This window comes from Saccopteryx bilineata, chromosome 3 (assembly GCF_036850765.1).
Source record: "Saccopteryx bilineata isolate mSacBil1 chromosome 3, mSacBil1_pri_phased_curated, whole genome shotgun sequence".
NCBI classification, from domain to species: Eukaryota; Metazoa; Chordata; class Mammalia; order Chiroptera; family Emballonuridae; genus Saccopteryx; species Saccopteryx bilineata.
This window is the reverse complement of record NC_089492.1, coordinates 79284354-79301026: the sequence shown is the minus strand read 5'-3', so window position 1 is coordinate 79301026 and position 16673 is coordinate 79284354. Positions and strand designations below refer to the sequence as shown.

At 41.8% G+C, this 16673-nt stretch overlaps 1 protein-coding gene across 7 annotated transcripts in view; it reads right to left on the bottom strand.

Annotated features, from left to right (window-relative positions):
* Positions 1 to 16673, bottom strand: part of RALYL (RALY RNA binding protein like) — a 632627-nt gene that overhangs the window by 140022 nt on the left and 475932 nt on the right. For all 7 annotated transcript variants that reach the window (XM_066266414.1, XM_066266415.1, XM_066266409.1 and 4 more), the window contains one exon: positions 7087 to 7162. In XM_066266414.1, the coding sequence (XP_066122511.1) occupies positions 7087 to 7162 (76 nt within the window). The remainder of the gene's footprint in view (positions 1 to 7086; positions 7163 to 16673) is intronic.

Sequence of the window (16673 nt, the reverse complement as noted above, 5' to 3'; positions counted from 1 at the left end):
CATACCCACCACCCAAAGTCAGATTGTCCTCTGTCACCTTCTATCTTGTTTTCTTTGTGCCCCTCCCCACCCCTTATCCCTCTCCCATTCCCGCCTCCCCCCCGTAACCACCACACTCTTATCAATGTCTCTTAGTTTCACTATTATGTCCCACCTATGTATGGAATAATACAGTTCCTGTTTTTTTTCTGATTTACTTATTTCGCTTCGTATCATGTTATCAAGATCCCACCATTTTGCTGTAAATGTTCCGATGTCATCATTTCTTATGGCTGAGTAGTATTCCATAGTGTATATGTGCCACATCTTCTTTATCCAGTCATCTATTGATGGGCTTTTTGGTTGTTTCCATGTCCTGGCCACTGTGAACAATGCTGCAATAAACATGGGGCTGCATGTGTCTTTACGTATCAATGTTTCTGAGTTTTGGGGATATATACCCAGTAGAGGGATTGCTGGGTCATAAGGTAGTTCTATTTTCATTTTTTTGAGGAACCACCATACTTTCTTCCATAATGGTTGTACTACTTTACATTCCCACCAACAGTGTAAAGTAGTACAACCATTATGGAAGAAAGTATGGTGGTTCCTCAAAAAACTGAAAATAGAACTACCTTATGACGCATGGGTCTTTATGCAGAAAAACGTGACAGAAGACTGTGGGTCGGCCATTCTTTCACTTGCAGAGAAGTGCCTGCAGCAGGGCTGTTCCAGTGGGTGTGGTTTCAGCGCTTCTTCAAACGTTTTAAATTAAAAGGTTTATAAATGACATTTGCTTAGTGTAAAATATGAGTCACACACTTTAAATAAACATCCTGTTTAAGGAAATTTCTTCTTTAGGCAATTATGGGAAATGTTAACCTGCGTAGTTGACTGTGTTGAGTTTTAGTAACATTATCATAGCTCAAGGCTCACTTAAAATAACTTCTTTAAATATGTTATTATAGACCCTTTTCTTTAAATAATCATAACGAGGAGAATAACTAAGATTTGTAGAGCATTTGTAACAGATCCAGGCTCCTTAAATATATCACCATGGAGGAAACTTCTATTCTTCCTTTAGGAGACAGGACTGTCTAACACTCTTTCCACCAAACATACATATGTAAGACATTTGCATGATTATAACCATCCCAAATGGGAATGAGTGGGTCCTTTTCTGTTTCAACAGGTGGTCATGTTCTCTCGGGAAGTGTGAATTAAAGAGAACTCATTCTCAGTAACCCAGATGTGTGGCTATTCAGCTTTGAATGTTAGAAGTAGATATTTAGAATTTTCTTCTCTTATGGATATTGGCAATCACACTTTTCCATGACTGTAGTTTGGTTGGAAAGATTGGATCAGGAGCAAAAAGAGACTGTGGCTCTACACAGACCCTGCAACAACTTACTCTATTTTTTTTTCACTTTACATTCAAGCTTGAGAAAGAACAATGAACTTAGAGTATCAAGCTACCTGATATCAAATTATCCTATAAGGCCATAGTGATTAAAATAGCATGGTACTAGCATAAACACAGACACATAGATCAACGTAGAAAGCCCCAAAATAAAGCTACACATATATGGTCACCTGATCTATGACAAAGGAGGCAAGAATATACAACGAAGAATGGACAGTCTAGTCCAGGGGTAGTCAACCTTTTTATATCTACCACCCACTTTTGTATCTCTGTTAGTAGTAAAATTTTCTAACCACCCACCGGTTCCACAGTAATGGTGATTTATAAAGTAGGGAAGTAACTTTGCTTTATACAATTTATAAAGCAGAGTTACAGCAAGTTAAAGCATACAATAATAATTACTTACCAAGTACTTTATATCGATTTTTTGCTAAGTTTGGCAGAATAAATCTTTATAAAACAACTTACTATAGTTAAATCTATCTTTTTATTTATACTTTGGTTGCTCTGCTACCACCCACCATGAAAGCTGGAACGCCCACTAGTGGGCGGTAGGGACCAGGTTGACTACCACTGGTTTAGTCAATAAACAGTAAAAAAAAAAAAGAAAAAGAAACTAGACTATTTTTTTAAACCATATAGAAGAATAAACTCAAAATAGATTAAAGACTTAAATGTAAGAACTAAAACCATAAAACTCTTAGAAGAATATCCAGTAAACATTTTGATAACACTCTTAGTAATATATATATTGATATATCTGCTTGTGTAAGAGAAACAAATAAAAAAATGAAACACATGGGGCTATCAAACTAAAAAGTTTTTTCACAGCAAAGGGAATCATCAACAAAACAAAAAGACAGCCTACCAAATAGAAGATATTCACCAAAGATACACCCAATAAGGAGTTAATATACCATATACACAAAGAACTCAAACAACCTCCTTTCAAATTGACCCCGGGAGGCATGTCAGCACTGGGGCTTGTGTCCATTGCAGAAGGACAAGCGGCAGTGCAGGGACAGGAGCCACATTTCCCTGAGCTCCCAATGCTCCACGAACACCAGAGTTCACTCCTGGATGGCTTTCCGAGTGGGCCCACCTGATGGGGCAGGGGAAAGAAAGCCGTTCCCAGTGCAGAGGGAGACATCGATACCGTAAATATGAAGCTTCTGAAAGCGAATGTGTATTATCCTTGACGTTATAAAAGGGGACAGAAACTACATGCAATAATCAATCAGTAACTGGTCACCACCCAGAGCGAGCGGGTGCAGCAGAGATGTCCAGGAGACCTCCTCCAGGTTGATTTTTGTCCTTCAGTGTTAGCTGAAATTAGCTTCTAGTACTTTAGTTTCCGTTCAAGGTTCTAGGGGACATATTGGGTCCCCTGAGGGTCTCCTTTCTCATGATGTGACAGAGTCACCGGGCAGGATGACAACAGGACTCATGAAGACCAAATGTCAGATCACCAGACTTTGCGGCACAGTCACACAGTCACCTTGCTCGGCCCTTGTTCTGGAAGTTTTTGACCACCAAAGTTCCTGTAACATGGTCCACATCCACGGCTACCACCACCACTGTGGTGACCGTAAGTGAGATACTAGAGCTTATCCTGTGACCGTCTTAAGGAGTCTTGAAGTTACTTGCAGTGACAGTCTTGATTCCCATGGTGGGAAGGTTGATATGAAAGGCATCTGTGGAGCCTCACAGACCACATCTGGGAATGACACCTGGTACCATCTGTGCAATGAGGTGGGTAAAGCATTGTTTTCTGTGTCTTCCTGACCTGGGACAGCTGCCTCTCGGTTGTGAATGAAAACCTGTTCTTGGTCAGCTCTGATAAGTTGTCTGCTCTCTTCACATCAGAGAGGAAAGGTCTGTCTCATTCACAAGCAGAAGGGAAACCATCACACAATTCTTGTCACTTAGCCACTAGAACTAGAACTTGGCGTGCTGGGAAACTCACTGGGGAGAGAATCATTATTTGGTAATGCCACAGACATGGTGCAATGGACACAGCACATGTGAAGCATCAAGTTATTAAAAGTTACAATATTTTTCTCCAGAGAACACATTTGCTACCACCATTAGGATGAGGTCCCCTGTTTATGGAATGTTCACAAATGACTATTTTTCCTAGACAACCAGTCTCCAATGGGAGACATTTTTATTGCAAGTGATATTTTCATGAATTATCTACCTTTATGAACTCCTAAGGCAGAAATAATTTCTTTCTGCGTCCTTCCCCAACCCTAAACCCAAGCCAGCTACTTATCACGTTTTCCTTATTTCTTGTATCAGAGCCATGTGATCTCCCTCCCTCAGTGGCCTAAGTAGGAACCCTTGGACATGTCTTTCATGCTATACCCCATTTCCACTCACTCAAGACATTCACATGACCCCTGTTGTCTGCAGGATAACGGACGTATCTCCATCCGAGAAGCAGGCTGATAGGGATCCGGGCAGTCCTGGCCACTGGACCGTCCCTGTTATGCATTCCTTACAAGTGGCTCATCTCACCTCCCACCACGAGATGCTCTCCTTGGTCTCTGTGGCTGTGCCTGTGCCGCGGAGTCTGCTGAGTGACCATTTCATGTGCACACCTAACTCACTTAGGAAGGAAATACTGTGCAGGCTTGGCAATGTTTTAAAAAGTTTTTGTGAGTTCTCCGTATGCATGTTAATTTAGCATATGCTACTTGCTTAGAGCAGCCTGTCTGGCTAGATCAAAAACTCGGTTCCGAGAGGGAACAAGGCTCCATGGCTATTCCGTGTAGACACTGCTCTGTGGTGGACGGTGGAGAGGACAGGGACACAGATGGAGAGGAAGGTCGGATGGCAGGCCATTCCCACCCCTGACTGAGCAAACAGATACAGAGCGCAGCGCAGGGCACAAACGTATATCGGAGCTTTCCCTAGAACCACAAAAATGAGTTGCTTTTATATACTATGTTCTCTCCTCACCAAGCAGCCTTGGCATTTTTCCTGTATCATTTGCCAAGATCAGCTACCACAGTGCCCAGACTGTAGTGAACATACAATAAATGTGTCTTGTAGGAATGAATGAACGAACAAATGAAATGGTCCCAGCCCGTTCATTTTACAGAGAAGGAAACAGACCCAAAGCTGCAGAGGACAGTAAGAAAGGTGGAAATCGCTCCCTTGCAAGCTGCTGCCACATCTACCTTCCTGTGCCAGCTGGCTGCTTTTGCCGCAACTATTCAGCCCCACCCTATCAAGAAAATGGCAAGACCCATATGTTAGCTAAAGAGCCCGGTGCACACCTGTGCTTTCTGGTCATGCAAATAGGCGGTGATGCATGTCCTTATGTGACACACAGTGTACCCAGGGACAGAAACGTAACTGATTACTGGTTCTGGTAGGCAGGAATCTCTGCCTTTCGTAACCTGTGCCGCTTAGACAGTAGCAGGTGAGGAGACAGCTGGAAGCTAGTGTCAAGATCACCAGACCTGAAGGCTGCAAACCAGAGTTCAGTCCCTAATCTTGTTACCTGACTTCAGGCAAAGCCTTTATTGTCTCAGCAGCTGACCCTCCTCATCTATGAAGCCCAGCACACGACACCAACCTGGAGTTCAGTGGCAAACAGATGAATAATGACAGAAAAACATCGCTGTCCTCACAAAAGGGAGGTATCATTACTAAGCTTATGTAAGAACGAGACAGCGTGTGCATGAACGGCTTTCTCTGAGGCGCTCCGCTTTCTTTGTTCCCATAGTCACCAGTTGGCAATTTCACCGCATCCAACCTCCATTTGTGTAAACAGATGAAAACAGCATAAACACGCATTTTGCTGCTATTGTGGTTAGTGTACACTATGCCAGATTGAAATAAACTTCTGCTTCCAGCTCTTCTGAATTCACAATTCAACCTGCCTCCGTAATGGAGAAATAACAGTGACAAAGGCATTTGTTTCTTCTTATGGTACCTGTCTCTTACAAGAAAATCAAATCACTCCAAAAACAGGAAAAATGGGGGAAATTAACATTGTTGCACAGGCAGTGGGAACTCTTTGATAAGAAAGAAAGCCATTCATTGGCTGGCTTTTCAGCTGGAATGCTGGCTTTTCAAATGTTCTGCATTCCCTGCCTGCTCTGTGCATCTGCTTAAAAATGCATTTGATTGGAAAAATAATTTGCATTTCTCAGCTGTATAAACATTTTCTTGGGTGGGTGACTCTGCCTCCTACCTCTCACATAGATACTGCCTTAAGACCAAGTATCAACGTTTGTTAAGTTGTTTACCTTTCCATTTTTACATAAACATTTTCAGTTAAAATTAAATAAAATCACACAATAAAAATACTATCAATTAAGATACACTTCCCATATATATTTTAAGATCTTTGATGGTCTTTCTTTCATTAGAGAGCCCTGGGGCATCGGACATAAACGGGTCCTCAGAAGTCACCTAGCTCTGACCCTTTTATTTTCTAATAGTTTGGGAACCAACCGAGGCAGCAAGTGGCTAGGAGGAAAGGAATGCTGATCTTTGGAGAACAAAGACAAGGACAGAGCTCCAAGCTTTCTTCTGAGCAGGCTGCACTGTATCAGAACATAATCGGTGGTGACAGGATAACTCAGTTCTCCTTAATCCAAATGATATCAGGGGACAAGGGGGCCTGTCCAACACTCACAGGCGCTCGCTGGATGTGGACACTGATGGAGTGAAGATCTCAATCTGGGAGAGGCTGAATCAATTAAGATGATAGGAGATCTCAACAGACCGGGACAGCTGGCTGTGTCTAATGGGATTTAGCGAGAAGTCATACAAAGTCAGCACTCAAAGGCAAAGAAAGCAATAGAAAAAAATATGTGAAATGGGGCACACAGCTTAATAGCAGAACATGAGTTTTTTTCAAAGTAGCTAGTTTTAAAAAAACTGAAGTTCCGATAGTTTACTTCTGTTTTCTTCCCCCAAACGACTGAATTTTACTTAATCTCAGAAACACAGAACAATAGGAACTCTAAATGTAGCCTACTCTGTCTGCGGGGACTGAGATGACAGGTGTGGTCCTGGTAAACAGAAGCGTGAAGGAAAGGCCAGAATGTCAAAGGAACTCAAACCGAAGAATGTCAGGAAAGGTTCAAGGAATCAGAGACGTCTCTTTGGAGAAGAGAAAGACTGTATTGTTGTTTGGGGGAATGTGTACTTTGTCACAAAAGAGGCTGAATGATCAGCAGGATGGAATGGGGGTGTGGCATCGGAAGCATGAGTTGAAGTACCTGCGCCCTCATTTCCCAGGGGTGTGACCAGGGACACCGCTCAGAAACTGCACGTGGGGCTCCTGACCTGGAGAGGGGAGGAGGACTTCCTGCACTGCAGCACGCTGTGACAATTAGGTGAGAGCAAACACTGCAGTACTTGGCATGCGGTCGTCAACAAACATGGCCTTCCCACCACTTGCCAGGCAGGCATGAGAGATTCTCACTAGGTTCTATTAGAGAACTCTCTTGCAGCAGGTTGTCTGAGTTAGAAGAGAAGGTGAGGCATCCAGTATCCAGCCAGTGCTGTGCAACGTGCACAGGTGTTGAGAGCCCGCATTGTGTTGTACTCACTGCCGGTCAGCATTGCTCCTCGTGCACTTCCTTGCATGTTATGTGTGCTGCTTTTTAAAGCTGGCCATTCTCACTAGGACATATCGTAACCTGTGCATGCTTACTCACCTATAAAGTGCAGAAAGGGGCCTCTTATTTCCAGGTTTTGGTCTGTAGGGTTTGGGTTCTCCTGCCATGTTGATATCTGGAAACACAAAATAAAATACAATGGATTACGAAAATATGAAACCATCTGAGGAGAGTAAACCATTTTATTTATTTATTTACTTTTGCCATTTGTGCAAACATTATGCGTCATTCATTCATTCAACAATATTCGTTGAGCACTGACTCTGGGCCAGGCACTGTTAGAGGTATGTCAGGCAATGAGCAGGTTAGCTCCATGCCCTTGTGGAAACCAGCTTCTATGGGGGGAGCAGACTGGTGGCAACGGACACAGTAAGTAAAAATAATACATAATTCATTGGAAGATGATGAGTAGTATGGCAGAAGAAAATGTTGAACCTGTTGACCAGATAGGGGAATTAAGAATGCTAACTAAAAATAGAGACAGAAAGAGAGGAGAGTAGAGAGAGATACAGAAAGAAATATTAAGGAGAGAGCATATTCTTTGCTTCAGGAATCAAAACTCTGATAAAGTCACTAAGATAAAACAAGAGCATATGATTGATGAATCTCCATCTTTAAAATGAATGTGTAAAACATAAGAAATTAAAAAGTTGAGTGGCAAAGGTTTGGGAAATGACATAAACCACTAGATCAGATACCGTTAAAATTTCCAAAGAATGATAAAAAGGATAATCTCAAAGAGGCAAACATGAAGAAAAATTTGAAAGAAGTAAGGGACATTATTTTGCAAGAAAAGAAAGGAAAGATGTCTATTTCCCATATCAGGGATGGATGAGGCACCCTCAGTGAAGACAGCCAAAGTTCCCAGATAAAATATAATGTATCTCTTTTTAAGAAGCTAGCAAGAAATATCCTTATAGACACTGAATAGCGCATAATTTCCCTCTGAGTGTATAGAAATTTATTCTGAAATATGAAAATATATATTTACCATACTGCTTTAGGACGATCATCCAAAATCTGGTGGTAGTGGATAGGGATGAGGAAAGTGTTGGCTGTAATCAGGGGACAAGGGACAGTGGGCAGGGAGCCCAGATAATCAGTGAACATAAAGACTTGTCCAGGACCACACGAATGAGCATTTCCTTTGTACTGAACTTTATAAATACAAGGTTTAATTGTGTCTTCAGAAAGCTAGAGCTCAGGTTGTCATGTCTCAGGAGTTGTTGGCCTTGAAGGTACCATAAAGACCAGGCAATTGGCATCTTAACAGTACACTCCGTGGTTAGTGACAGAGACCTCTGCAGCTTTCTTCCCTGATTGTCCAGGCAGTGTACAGGTGACTCACAGCTAGGGCAAGAAGAATGAGCAAGGCTCCATCTTATGCCACTCTCATAAGATAGGGGCTTTGGAGCAAAACATTAAGATACAGAAAATAAAGTGTCATTTCTTAAATTGTTGAGTTTGCAAATGGATTCATACCAAATACTAACATTTAGAAATCTTATAGTATCCTCAAGGAAAGATATAAGTTTAATCATTTAATAAACTCTTTTGGGACAGTCCACAAAATCTTGGTTCATTCCTACTTGTTATGCAGACATACCTCTTTTTTTTTTTTTTTTTGTATTTTTCTGAAGCTGGAAACAGGGAGAGACAGTCAGACAGACTCCCGCATGCGCCTGACCGGGATCCACCCGGCACTCCCACCAGGGGCAAGGCTCTGCCCACCAGGGGGCGATGCTCTGCCCCTCCGGGGCATCGCTCTGGTGCAACCAGAGCCACTCTAGTGCCTGGGGCAGAGGCCAAGGAGCCATCCCCAGCACCTGGGCCATCTTTGCTCCAATGGAGCCTTGGCTGCGGGAGTGGAAGAGAGAGACAGAGAGGAAGGAGGGGGGTGTGGAGAAGCAAATGGGTGCTTCTCCTATGTGCCCTGGCCGGGAATCGAAGCTGGGTCCCCCGCACACCAGGCCGACGCTCTACCGCTGAGCCAACCGGCCAGGGCCAGACATACCTCTTGACATACCCACATACTAAGCTGGTAGACGCTAGCATCTGTGTATTAGAATTACATATTTGTAGAAAGGGTTAGTCAAACTAGATAAGCACACTTAGAAAACTGTCTCTTGATGAGTCTGTTTGGATTCACCTGTATGGAGGAACCCCTGTGACCCTTTTCCAGGCACAGGGACAGAGCAGAGGGAGCTAAAGCTTTGCCCGTGACCAGGAGACAACTGGACATGGCAGATCTCCCCCCAGAGGGAAGAGGGCCATGTGACATTATGAGCTCCCGTAAGGATCAACCGAGAGGCGTATAGAACAAAACCCATATTTATGTTGAGGTTTCAACATTTCAAGTTAGCATGAAAAAAACCCACATGGGGAAAATAAAAATTTACTCTAAAATTATCCTTTTAATATTAAACCTCAGATAAAAGAACTGAAAAACATTCTGTGGGGGGAGGTAGAAGAAGGTATGGGGGGACGAATGGTGATGGAAGGAAACTTGACTTGGGGTGGTGAACACACAGTACAATATACAGATGATAAGTGGTAAAGAATTCCACATCTGAAACCTATATAATTTTATTAACCAATGTCACCCCAATAAAGTCAATAAAAAGGTAAAAAATATTCTGTTGTGCTACTAACTATATCTTTTCACAGTGAATTACTTAAAATATGTTAAATAGCCTAAAAATGTAGTGAATTTCCTTTCCTTCTTTAGTTTTAAACCAAATAAGCAACGTCAACCTACTGTGACAGATATAACTAGAAAGTTACAGTACTGGGAAGAGTCAGTTTGCTGAAGCTCTTCAGATATAAGGTATATGCGATGTGGCCAAGAGAGACAGGTGCTGCTGCAAAGCGTCATCCTCAGAGGTGACAGGCTACTCGTAGAAATATATTTCCATGGCCAATTCTTGGTAATGGACTGTTTAAAATGATAGTAACAGTATCCTATTATTTTATGCTTTTACTCTTGGGAAGATACCTCTGACTCCACACCCACACAGGTCTGACTGTGCTCTCTGCTGCACCCTCTCACTTATTATATTGTCCCAATAGTGCTGACTACTGACCACTCCTTGGATGTGAGACTTCTGCAGGGCAGCCATCCTTCCACTCCACTTCTCATGCCCATCAGCCTTCCGCCCAGGGTTGTTTGTCTAGCCGGTGCTCAACGAGTCTATTGGTCAACTCAACTTACACAGGTAGTGGGTGTATCCCTACATGGCTGATGTGTCCAGCCAAACACTCTTGGTCAGCATTTGACTCACAGGGCGTTTATCGAAACGATGTTTGGGAAGATGCTCTTAGGTATGTTGCTAAACATATAAATCATGGTAAAGTAAGTGCTTAAAATGCCATATTATATATTCCTTTCTTAGGTATTTGTAATGGATATGAAAATATAAGATTCTGGACAAATGATCATTCAGTTACATTTCCCTCCAATGTTTTCATATGTGTGCGAACACAGAGGTATTTTGGATGGCACCCCTATTAATGTCCAGCCAAACATGGAGTCCCTAGAACACTGGGTTTATGAGACACCCTGACATATTTAGAAAAATATTTTATATTTATTTCTTTGCCATGTATTCAATCTGGAATATTGTTACTTAAAAAACATCAATTTAATCTTTTAAGTTATATATTATTTACACTGTTACAATAAATGAACACTTGCTCCCTACCTCTGCCACTCACGGTCCCTGTGGCATATCTAGAGATATGCCATATCTCTATCTAGAGAAACTTAACCTTGACATTAAAGTATATCTACCTAATAAAATAATAAGGCATCCACATTACCAATGTGATTTTTTTAGATGGAGAACAAAAATGCAAAAAACAATTTTTTTCCTAAATGAATTCATAAAAAGTAATATCATTACTCATGGGCTATTTTTGTTTTCCTTTCTTCCCCGGAATTAAATAAAGGCTTAAATAATTCAGCCGTGTCATGGAGACTGCCAGGAAAAGTCATTCAGAGTCTTTTATTGTTCACATTTGGAAGATTTAGGGGTTCATTCCTGTTCCACTGAATAAAAATTCAAGAGATAAAGAAAACAGTCTGTTGGTTTTGACAAGTGAATGCATAAAACCATCCATTACCCTAGTAGAAGCACCATACCATTAAAATGTGTTTTGCAGTTATTATTAGTTTAGATCATCAGAACAATTTTGTGAAGTAAGAAGAGTGGGGATTGTTATTCCCACATCAAGTGCATAGATGTCAGAGACAGGGAGAAGTTAAATGGCTCCCATAATAATGCTGTTAGCTTGGTTCATGACAAGTGTCTTTACTCTCAAGCCTGGCTCATTGCCAGGATCTGATCTGGAGGGACCAGGGATCTCTGCCCTAAGAGACAGGGGACAGTCTGAATGTCAGTGACAGCCCGGAACCACAACTCCACCAGACTAAGTCTAGAACTTTCCCTACTGTCTCATGGCTCTTAATGAGATTTGGACATCTCTGCCATTCAAACTCATCCCAGTTGCAGAAAGCAGTGTGTAATGCGATGTGCTCTGTGTCCCCAGGAGTTCTGACATCACAGGAGGGAGGCCAAGTGATTGATGTGGCACTGGTGGGGGGTGCTGTTTGGCAGTGATGGGGGAGACACATTTGAATCTCAGCCGAGCTGCCTGCCATTCCTTGGCCAGGTAGGTTCACAACCTGTGGCTAGATGGGGCTGCCCGGAAGGGCACCTCTTTCCAAGAAAGAATATACCAGCCCTGCAAACACAGGCTCAGCCTACCCCGTGCTTGCAAATGGGAACACTGGAGGCATTTCGAGCCCAACACTGAGTGAGCCAGGTTTGTACAGAAGTGAATGGCCTTCTAATCTTGTTGTTTTTCCCCTCCGCAGAATCAAAGCTAGTTTTAACGTCTGAAATATGTCCTTAATGGTATGTTAAAATATTCACTGTTACAGGACTGAAACCATAGTCTCATTTTACTGAGTGGTCACTGAATTGTGACCATTTTAATGAGCCTGTGAACCTACTTTCATAAATTAGTCCTGACACGCCACTGTGGCACGTTGGCCTCTGGTTATTAGAATGCTAATGCAAAGATCACTGGTTGGCCGGACTCCTATTTGTTAGCAGAAAATACTCTGCTCCTGGGCTCTGTCCGCAAGGACAAATAAAAGTGGAATCTTGAACTTCCTCCTAATTACCTCGTAAGCCGATCATCATCTGTGACTGCTTTCTCCCCAGCCGAAACTGAAGTGATGACAGTGTGCATGTATCCATACTGAGGTGCCCTTCTTTAAAAAAATTTTACTGTCTCTTGTGATCAACATTATAAGAAAAATAAATAAAAATGCCACAAATCATTTGTTTTCATTGATCAAATAATTACTGAACATATAGGAGGTGCCAGGAACCATGCTAATGATGCGGTGAGCAGTAGGACATAGTTTGTGTTCTCCATGACCTCAGAGGACAGACAGACTGACAGCTACCCACAGCACCTGTCATCAGTGTCACAGTAAAGGTGTAGGCTCCGAGCTTCAGGGCCGAGGTACCCGTCCTCTAGCTGAGCTGCCTGGGAGCGGTTCTACAGACTCAGATCCATCAGCCAACTCTGCAAATGCCTGAGCTCTGTCTGCTGAGCCACAGACACCCATTTCTTTTCTTCTGTTAGCTTTCTTTCTTTTTCCATCAAAACTCCCAGTAGTTAAGTGTCAAAATACCTGTGAATCGCCTGGAAGCGTAAGTGGCCATGAAACTTGACAACACTCTGCGGCTTTGGTTCAGGCTTCATTAACGTTGAGTGTAAAGGGATTTAGCAAAGAGCCCCGGCACACCTTACCCCAGGTACAAAGCAGACACCGAATGGGCATAATTATCAAATGTGCTCTTACTTAATTCCTAAAACTTTCAACTTGTATCATCCTCCCCCACCCCTGCCATCCGCTTTGTCTTATTTTGTCTGATGTCCTTTTTTTAAGGAATGTTTTTCTACATTCCATGAACATCTTTCAAATCCCTTACAAAGGTCAAAATGAAGAACATGCTTTGTTGAGATGAAACCTCTAGAAACCAAATGAGTCAAGCAAAATTCAAGTAAATGTTCACCAGCAGTGTCATGAACACATTTAGTAGCTTGCTTAACAATTTTACAGACATACTTAGTGATCCACTGACCTCCATGCTGAAGACAACTGTCATGATAATTAATCAAAATACCTAGTAAAAAGAAAACTTAGCCATACATTCATTATTAGTGCGTAGACTTAACATTATTAATTTCTTTGCATACCAAGGATCTATTCCGTTTCATACTTGAGGAAAGTGAAATTCAACCAACAAGGAATCTGGGTGACCAGTTTCCTTGAAACCCTCAGATTCCCATCAGTGAAGCAAAGCAGATCCTAAGATTAAAGGCTATCACGTCTACCTGTTACCTTCCATTTATTTCCAATTTCTCTCTTTTCATGTGCGTATATGTAGATTTCTCATGTCCTTTTTGGGGCATTTCGTTTGCAGGGCTTAAAACACCAAAGCTACGGATCCAGCCATTGTACAATTCATCAACATAATGGAATGTCAGTGTTAATGGCAGGCAGCTAAAGGCATTTAATGTGGAGAGTAGAATGCGGAGTAGTATATGGTAGACCACCCACGGTCTGCTTGGCACAGAGGCAGTGTCCGGATCATGCAGGAACCTGTTCGACATGCAGAGTCCAGGCTGCATGTCAGACCTAAGGAGCCAGAACCGGTAAGTTCACAAGGCACCCAGGGGACTGCTCTGCGCGTTCCAGTTTGAGAAGCATTGATACATAACACATTTGGCTTAAATCTCTCCCTTCAGTTATTTGTAAGAACTTTATTTTCTTGAACTGTTTTGAAAAGAAAGTGTGGAGTATTCTGAGCAGTAAAATAAAGCTTACTTTGGGAAGAAAGCCGAAAAGTTAAGTTTAAATTTAGTTTTAATTTAGTTTAAAGGCTTAGAATGAAACAGTTGCTTTCTTAACGTCACCTTTGACGATCGTAATAGTTGCTAGCATTTGTATGTCCTCTTTAGCACACACGAAGAAAATAATTTCCACAAGAATCTGGCGCTGATATCTTTCTAAGTCAACGTTTTTGTTTCCTTCCGATAAACACCCTGAAGTGGAACTTCTGGACTACACAGCAGGTTCTGCTTCCAGAATGAGTTTTTGATGCCTAGGCTAGGTGCCTGTCTGAAGGGCTCAGAACTACCAGTCGGTGGCAGGAGGTCAGGAATATGACTCTAAAGACATATGATTTATTAGTGACTTAGGGGCATTGGTGGAAAACAGTTAATATCACAGATATATATTAGGGTTGATGGTCACCATTTTACAAACATATACTAGGTTTTGGACAACAGAGAAGACTAAATAACTAATACATTTCTGAGTCATAAACTAACCCTCACATCCCTGCAATATCAGTATCACCTCCCTGATTTGTGGGTGTGAAACCTTGACAACAGAGACAGTCCCTTGCATAGGCTGCCCAGTCAGCACTCTGGCGGGATCCACATTCAAAGTAGATTCCTTCTGACTCTAGGGGTCATTCCTCCAACTACATCCACATACCTGTTCCTGTTTAAGGGCAGAAATAACTCTACTGCTCTTGGTAACAGGCACATGCCTGAGAAAGGAAAGGGAGGTGTGTTTGTTTCCGCTGAACACTGAATGGCTACTGCAGGCGATCTGCTTTGTTAGCTTCAGTATTCTGAAGGGGCAGGATCTTGAGTGTGTGTATTTAGGAAGAAGGCAGAATGCAGGAGCGTTACTTGATAGTCATTGATTACTGTGGTAGTTTACAGATAATGTTCACAAATTCTTTCACGCCTGTTGTGGGCAGAATAATAGTCCAAGGAAGACATGCATACCCTTATTCTGGAAAACTGTGAATATGTTATATTAGCAAAGGGGAATTAGCTGTTTTTAAAAGACAAAGATTATTCTAGATCCCTGGTCGGCAAACTGCAGCTCGCAAGCCACATGCGGCTCTTTGGCCCCTTCAATGTAGCTCTTCCACAAAATACCACATGTGGGTGCTACCTTGATAAGGAATGTACCTACCTATATAGTTTAAATTTAAAAAATTTGATTCTCAAAAGAAATTTCAATCATTGTACTGTTGATATTTGGCTCTGTTGACTAATGGGTTTGACCACCACAGTTCTAGATTATCTGGATGGGCCGGTGCAATAAGAATGCTCCTTTAATTTAGAAATGGCAGGAAGAAGAGAAGGTCACAGTGATGAAATGTGAGAAGGATTCAGCTCAGCTTTGACTTTGGAGATGAGAGAAAGGGGTCATGAGCAAAGGATGGTAGAAGCCTCTAGAAGATAGAAAAGGAAGCATCTCCACAGGAACCTCCAGAAAGAAACATGGACCTGCTGACACCATGACTGTGGCCCAGCGAGACCTGTGTTGGACTTCTGACCTACAGAACTCTAAGATGCCAAATTTAAATGATTTTACAGGCCACCGAGTTCATGGTGATTTGTCATAGCAGCAATGGAAAACCAGCCAATGCCACTTCCTCTGCTTTAGTGTGGGCAGACTTTGTGACTCACTCCCAGTGAATGCAAGGTACAAAAATGGGACATCACTTTCTGGATTGGGTTATAAAAAGGCTAGATCTTGCATCTGGGGTGAATTTTCACTTTCTCTTGGATTTGTTCCTCACTCTAAGGGAGCCACTGACACACCACCAGGGGCCCTCTGGAGAGGCCACATGGGGAGGAACAGCCCTGCTGGCACTTTGGGGTGACTTGAAAAGATACCCTCCCCTGTCGAACCTTTATCTGATCATGCACTGACTATCATACTGATGGTGTCCGCACAAGAGACTCTAAGCCACAACCAGCCAGGTAAGCTAGTCTTAGATCTCCAACTCAAGAAATGGTGAAACAATACATGCTGTTACTTTAGGCTATGAGGTTTTGGGATAACTTACTGTGTTGCCACAGATAACTAATACAATTACTCTAGATTTTATTAATCTACCAGAAGAGAGAAAATAACTAGGAAGAAAAATGATAATGAGAGTATTGCTACAAATAAACTCTGATGTGAATGTGCACATTCCACTGAAGGTTATGAGAAAACATTACAATATTTTCAGAGTAACAATGCACACATGTAAAAGCTGACACTTCTATAAATATAGTCAGCTTTTATTCAGATTATAAATGGAATAAAAACCTCAACATTGAGAATAAAATTTCTCAAAACATACCTCTTACTAAGAACACATTCATCCACTTTTACACATATTTTAATGGATCAGAGCTGTCAAAACCACTGTGAGTCATCAAAGGCAATTAACCTCTAATTTTTCCCTCTGTTCTTTCTTCTCATGTTTTTGCTTTTTCTGTGAAGTCTATACTTAGTGGAACAAAGCCTGACATAAAAGGAGATTAATTAATGGGTTTTCTACTTTGCCATATGAAAATATTTCCTAGACTGCAATTTACAAAGTTTAATGACTTTTATATATATATACATATCCACATATTTTCATATCTGCTAAAGAAAGAAAATAACCATTCACTTCATGCTACTTTTCTGTTGAATGTCAATGTGACAATGATTATTGAATTAGGGTATTCTTTTTTCCTTTATG